Source organism: Lathyrus oleraceus, chromosome 5, assembly GCF_024323335.1.
Source record: "Lathyrus oleraceus cultivar Zhongwan6 chromosome 5, CAAS_Psat_ZW6_1.0, whole genome shotgun sequence".
NCBI lineage: Eukaryota > Viridiplantae > Streptophyta > Magnoliopsida > Fabales > Fabaceae > Lathyrus > Lathyrus oleraceus.
Genome location: NC_066583.1, coordinates 64,190,189 through 64,197,350, shown reverse-complemented (window position 1 = coordinate 64,197,350; position 7,162 = coordinate 64,190,189). Strand labels below are relative to the sequence as shown.

Sequence of the window (7,162 nt, the reverse complement as noted above, 5' to 3'; positions counted from 1 at the left end):
AGAAGAATTACGATACTGCCACTGTGCAGTTTTAATTAATTCATTTAATTTCTAGAAAATTATAAAGACATTAAAAAATTCATAAAAAATAGTAAAAAATTCCTAAAAATATGGAGATTTTTTCCTTGACTTTGTTGACTTGTGTAGGATTTTTTTGACCTATTGGTCAAAGTTGTGCTTGGCAAATATTTTATTTGGCATAGGCTTTTCTAATGTATGTCACATTTTGATACATTTTGGCAATTTGATCATGAAATACTCATATCATAAAATAAATGGCTGAAAATTTTTGTGGTGGTTCTTGACTCATTGAGGATTATTTATATGTAAATTTCATGAATTTTTGATACCTGGTCAGAGAGCAGCAAATTCTGGAACATAGGTGTGACAATTTGTGTCACACCTCTTGATGTCAACTTGTTGAATTTAATTGGATAACCTATGCATGTTAGAATTGAATGAAATTTGGCATGGTGAATTGTTGATATGTTAGGATGTTGTATGAATTTTTGTAGAATTTTTCACTGCCTTTTCTAATTGATCATGATTTTTCCTTTCTGGTGGTTGAATTTGCAAGCTCATGTGATACATGTTGATAGATTGATTGGGAAATCCTCATATTGTATTGTATGGCCATGAAATTTGATATGCATGAACTAGACACGTTGTGTGACCTCCCTGTTTTGGTCTCATCCATTTCTTTTTTGTTTTCAATGAGATATGAATTTTTGAACTGGATGTATGCATTGATGGTGTGAATTGAAGCATGAAATTGTGTCTGTTTTTGATGATTTTCATTGACATGGTTCCATTTGCCCAATTGAGCTCAAATTTGACATGGTAGACCTTGATTATCCCCTGTTTAGGTGTATTTAATTTGAGAATTTTTGGATTTATTTTGATAGGGATTTGAATGCAATACTTCTGTTTGTATGCTTGGTGGTTCATTTGACCTCATATGGATTGTTTTGTGCATGAATTGAGCATGATGGATGATATAAACATGAGACCAATGATGTTTGATCTTGTTTGATGTTAATTTGATGTTGGATGGTGGATACCTTGCTGTTTTAACTTTTTCTTGCTTTTGGACCCTAGGCTTGGCCTAGTGGTCTAGTTACTAATATTTGCTTGATTTTGCAGGATCAAAAGCATCATGTACATGGAGAATGATACAAGTTGATTTTAATTGATGTTGTGGATGTTTGTACACTAACATAACATTGTTTTGTAGGTGTTGGAGCTTGGGCTTAAGCCTTGAGCTTGCTTTGTGTTGTATTGTTTAAACTGTTTGTTTGCTGTATAGTTTGTCTGATTGAGTACTGACTGAGTTTGATTGTTTCCAGGTACTTTAGTTGCTCAGTTCCTTGTGAACTATTGCTTTGCTTTGCTTTGCATAAGCAACTTGCATTGAGGTAACTTCCTAACTTCATGTAGTCTGGAGACCCGGCTGTTACCGGGCCGGGCAAATTGTCTGAAGTCCTCCTTAAGAGGCAATGCTTGTGTATGTTTATTTTTAAGCCCAAGCAGGTGAAAGTCCTTTAAATAAGGCAATTGGTGGAAGGTAGGGGTATGCAGCCTACCCCCCACTCTTCAGTTGAGTCTTCTCCTTGCTCTCATTACATGGTTGTAGCATTGAGATCACAAGCCCAAGATCTTGTGCAGTGCACATTGTGTCAGAGTCATCGAGTATAGAAGGGTTCCCCTATTCTGGACCCATGCTCATTTGTCAGCTCTCCCTGGTTAGGGATAAGAGTTGTGAGGTCTGATCCTCACTTCATCCCATCATCTGCTTCACCTTAGCCTCGTAATGGCAAGGTTAAGAGCAAACACAGCCTGTACAGACGATTGCTTAGGCAGTCAAACCTGATTGATTGAGCCCCCTTGTTTGGCTATAGTGCGTGTTATGTGGATATCTGATTGACATGCTTGTTTGAGATACCTGTTCTCATTTGATGATATATGATTGTATGCTTGTGTGCTAGCTTCTTTCCTGGTTAGGTTAGTTTGCTTATGCAAGTAGGATAGAAAACCGAACTTAGGGTTAACGATGCATGACAACATTAGGCTCGAGTCTCAGCTCCCTAGTTGTGTATCTTTCCCCGGTTTCTGGTTAGCAATTTAGTCCCTTTCAGGGGAACTACATCGCCTTGATCCTCGTTCCAGACGAGGTATGTAGGCAGGTGGTCGTGCGAGACCACTCCGGGCGCCTTTTTTTTCTTTTTTGCGTGTGTTTGTATGTTTGTTTGTTGTATGCTATTGATTGTTTGGGTTCGGATGCTGACATAAGTCCAGTAAGTGGCTGTCGGGCTCCATGTTTGCCGCTTTTGAGCGTGTTTTGGTTCGGATGCCGACGTAATTCCATCCAGTGGTTGTCGGGCTCCATGTTTGCCACTCTTGTTTGTTTGTTTTGTTTTGCGTTGTTTGGCGTGCGTAAGCCGAACTACAGTGGCTCTGATTCTTGTTCCAGACAAGATATGTAGGCATAAGGTGCGACGCCTTATCGAGCCCGTTTCTCTTAACCCCACCTGCGTTCCCTGTGTGTGTGTGTGATGTTTAGCAACCTTTTCTTTATTCTAGAACGTGGATCCCTAGGAGTACCTAGGACGTGAGGGGTGCTAATACCTTCCCCTCGCGTAATCGACTCCCGAACCTTTTCTCTCTGGTCGCGAGACCATGTCTTTCCAGGTTTCTCTGAGCGTTTCCTTTCCCTATCTTGGGATAAATAACGTTTAGTGGCGGCTCTGTGTGTGTTTTATTTTCGAGTCTCGCCGGTTGATTTTTCGCAGGATGCGACAGCTGGCGACTCTGCTGGGGAATTACATGTAGACCTATGCTGGTCCATCGTCCCTAAGCGAGTCCTTCCTAGCGTTCTAGGATTAGTTTAGGTTGCTTGTTGTGTGATTTATTGCATTTATTATTCTAACCAGTGTGTATCTATATTTGCATTAATGTCTGCATGCATCATACTATCATATTGTTGCCGTCCTCTGTACAGGTGGTTCCTCTGTTTTGGGGTGGGAGTTACTCGAGGTAAAAGGCCCAATACCCAGGCTATGAGTGAAATCTAGGAAACCTAGGAATAGAGTGATTCATGGGAAGCGGGTGGTATGGCGCCACTTAGCGGAACATTGATATCACGAGCAGTTCAGACCCTGGTGGGATATTATCGTTACATACTTCGGGTGTGTATATGATGGTATTCTGCGAAAGGTTATTTATGCTGCGTTTCTTTCGACTTTACCCTGGCCTAGATGACACCCGTGAGTGGGGAGGGAATGATCATTTTAACAGGTACAGATGGTGACTGTTGGTGATTGATGGTGACTCAGATGGTGACTAATGGTTCCGTGGATCCGAGTCATATTTATAAGTCAGATTTATGGCCGTTTATTTTTGAGACGCCGGAGTGCTGTCCGTGGCATTTATCAGTGGGAATCCGTTTATTTCAGGATTCCCCGGGCCGAGATATTTATCAGTGGGGATCCGTTTATTTCAGGATTCCCCGGGCCGATTCAGATGGTTGTGAGTGTCTGCTCAGAGACTGATGATGATGATGATGATGTATCTTTCTTCCGTTTATTTCGGAACCCGTGGGTCTGATTGATGATTGTACACTCCTCAGATGGTTATGATCTGTTCAGAGACCAGATTCAGTGCAGATGATCAGATGGCTTGGAGGATGGCAACGCATTGCATTCATTCATCAGCATCATTACATCTTGCATTAATTGCATCTAACACATGTTTATCCATATGCAGGGACACTTTTGATCGAGATTCTGGTTGAGAGACTTTCTGTTTAGAGATGAGGACCGGCCTGAAATACAACATTGCCTACAGTTTCTTCGATCCAGAGATTGGTGTGCTGAAGGAGATGATAGCATTGATCACTCCCGACCATGTGGGGACGTTTAGAGAGGCATATGGCGGTATCCTGAAGATGGTTTTCAGGCTCACTGAAAGTGACAGAAGCGCCATCCATACCCTTCTCCAGTTTTATGACCCGGGGCTGAGATGCTTTGTATTTCCAGATTATCTGTTGGGACCTCTGATGGAGGACTATGCTGGCATCCTGAGTATTCAGATCCGTGATCAGATTCCGTTCCATGTCACCAGAGCAGAGCCTGATGTCCTTGGAATTTCACGTGCTCTTTATTTGAGTCCGGAAATGGTCAAGGAAGGATTGAAGGAAAAGGGGAAGTTACCCGGTTTTCATTTGAGTTTCTTGGAGGCTAATACCAAGGAACATGCTGCTATGGGTAACTGGAAGACGGTGTGCGCATTGATTGCTGTGAGCATTTATGGGATTGTTTTGTTTCCTAATCAGAAGAATTTTGTGGACTATAATGCTATCAGATTGTTCATGCAGAAGAACCCTATTCCTACTCTGGTCGGGGATGTTTACTATTCAGTGCATAACAGGAATGAGAAGAGGCGTGGTGGCTTGATCAGATGTTGTTCCCAGTTGCTCTTCAAATGGTTCATGGGGTATTTGCCTTCTCGAGGTGCCTTCGTTCAGATGGATCCTAGTGTCAAGTGGTCCTTCAGGTTGATGGGTCTGCGGGCTGATGATATTTCTTGGACTCATAATGGTTTGGCTGGCCGGGATCTTATATGCAGTTGTGGGAGTTTACCTAATGTGCCTTTGGTAGGAGTTCAGGGTTGCATTAATTACAACCCAATGCTTCTCAGGAGACAGATGGGGTTTGCTATAGAGGGTCCTCCTCTCGGGCAAGAGATTCAGGAGTCCTTCTATTTCCCGATTGATGGTAACCAGACTAAGCTGAGGCAGGTATTGGATGAGTGGCGTGACATTCAGAGGAAGGGTAAGGTTCCTTATGGGGAAGTTAACTGTCGGTATTTTCCACTATTCAAAGATTGGTTGCGAAAGAGGATTGAAGCTACATTTCTACCATTTCCTGGAGGTGATCCTGCGTGTCCTATGATTGAGGGTCCAAGTTCTTCTGTCAGCATGGAAGAATTCCTTGAGATGAAGAGGGCCAGAGACCAGTTACTTGCAGAGAAAGTTGAGTTGGAGAGAAGTGTTGCTCGTTTTCAGGCAGTTAATCAGGAGATCAAGGTAAAGATGGAAGAACAAGACAAGCGACATGCTTTGGAGGCCAAACGCTTCGAAATGGATACAGCCTACTATGGGGAGATCAGCCAAGCTTTAGCATCATCCAACCGGGAGCACGACATCACGAGGGAGAAGCTGTTCAGGGCATCGAAGGTCATTGAGGATGAAAAGAGGAGGCAGATCCTTGCCAGGGATCAGAGAGAGGAGAGAGTCAGAAGCCTCATTGCTGAGTGGGAGACCAAGCTGAAGGTCAAGGAAGCAGAGAATCTGAAGATCAGGGCTGAGAGAGATCATTATGTTGCTGAGAGAGACCATTACTTCAGACAGATGAAGATTCATCAGAAGGAAGTTGGGAGATTGCAGCAGGAGAACACCGAGCTCAGGTTCGCCGCAGAGTTCGCGAGGATGGAAGATGAGATAGGGCCATCTGTGGGACCCTCATCCAGTTAGATCTTTCATTTGTGTTGGATTACCGTCAGGCTTGTTGACGGAATTCACTTGTCTGTATTTCTTTCCTATTCTGGAGGATTGTATTTGATTTTATCTGGTTGATGTATGACTATGGCACTGTTTGTGCACTCTTTGGTTATGTGATGGTTATTTTCAGTCAGTGATTAATCTTCAAGCTTTATTTGCTTTGCCGTATGCACTCACACAGGCACACACATGGTTGGGGGTATCATGCTAAATCACATATCTCCGATCTGCACGATAAAATCAAACGCTGAATATCAGAATATTGATGCCGGATTATTATTTGTCTCAGTGATGCCAGGATCGAGAGACAAAGTGTCCTTCCTATGAATAGACACTGCATCCATGCATTGATCATAATGACTGTGCTTTATTTTGCAGGTGTTTGTTATTAACGTGCTTGCTTGTGACAGGAATCATTGCTCGCGCTCGAAGGACAGTACCTTTGCACTCAACACGTCCTCACAGATATTACACCCGAAGGAATACACCCAGACTCATGGAGCTTCCTAGTGCAGACATGCTTGAACTAAAGGATAAGATGAACGAGCTGATCAATATAATGCAAGGTTTTGCAATTGGTCAGAAAGCGCTGGCGGATAAAGTTGAGAAACTCGAGCGGGTTTCTGCTCAGAACAGTGGGGTCAACCTGGATGGAGTCTCCAACCAGGGGCAGGGATCTCGTGATGGGGGAAAGAGGACAACAGTTGGTCTGGTGAATAATGCTGGTGCTGCTGGTCAACCTGGGCCTAGTCAAAATATGAAGGACAATTTTGTGCCTCCGTTCTATGGTTTTGATGAAGATCAGGAAGAGGATAGGGAGGCTGACCAATTTTCTATGCAGAACGAGCCTTTCGTGCCTTACAACATTCCTCCTCAGAATAAGGAAATTCAGCTGCTGGCTGAGAAAATCAAAGTGCTGGAGAGCTATGCCACGCCTGGGGTGGTAAATATGTCCAACATGGGGCTGGTGGAGGGGATTGTAATCCCTCAGAAATTCAAGGCGCCCGCATTCGACAAATACAATGGCAGTTCTTGCCCGGAAACCCATCTCCAGGCATTCGTCCGCAAAATCTCGGCATACACCGCAGATCAAAAACTGTGGATGTACTTTTTCCAGGACAGCCTGTCTGGGGGCTCCCTGGAATGGTACACCAAGTTGAGATCTTCTGATATCAAAAGCTGGCAAGATCTTGGGGATGCGTTCTTCAAGCAGTACCAGTTTAATGCAGATATGGCTCCGAGCCGTACCCAGTTGCAGGGTATGTCTCAAAAGCATAATGAGGGCTTTAAGGAGTATGCCCAAAGGTGGAGAGAACTGGCTGCGAGGGTGTGTCATACGGTGAACTGGACTTTATTGGATTTGTAATCGCAATGTCGCGGTTAGCAAGAGTCGCCACCGACTTTTCTTTTATCCCATAAGGAAAGGTGGAAAAGAACAGGAAAGACCTTAATTTTAAATTCTTAGGTTCGGGAGGTACTTTATACAAAGGGAAGGGGTAAGCACCCTTTGTATCCATGGTTATCCATGGGCTCTTAATTGCTCAATCATTTATGTTTTCTTTGTTTGAAAAAGGTGGTTGAGAAATGTATGAAAAATGTTTGGAA

The 7,162-nt window shown here is 43.4% G+C and overlaps 1 protein-coding gene across 1 annotated transcript; it reads left to right on the top strand.

The window, feature by feature from the left end:
• The first annotated feature begins 1,184 nt into the window (after positions 1-1,184).
• On the top strand, positions 1,185-5,888 carry LOC127078733 (uncharacterized). The gene is made up of 3 exons (XM_051019165.1): positions 1,185-1,415; positions 3,763-5,233; positions 5,856-5,888. The coding sequence occupies exons 2-3, from the start codon at positions 3,809-3,811 to the stop codon at positions 5,886-5,888; spliced, it is 1,458 nt and encodes a 485-aa protein (XP_050875122.1). The 5' UTR covers positions 1,185-1,415; positions 3,763-3,808.
• Positions 5,889-7,162: the final 1,274 nt, after the last annotated feature.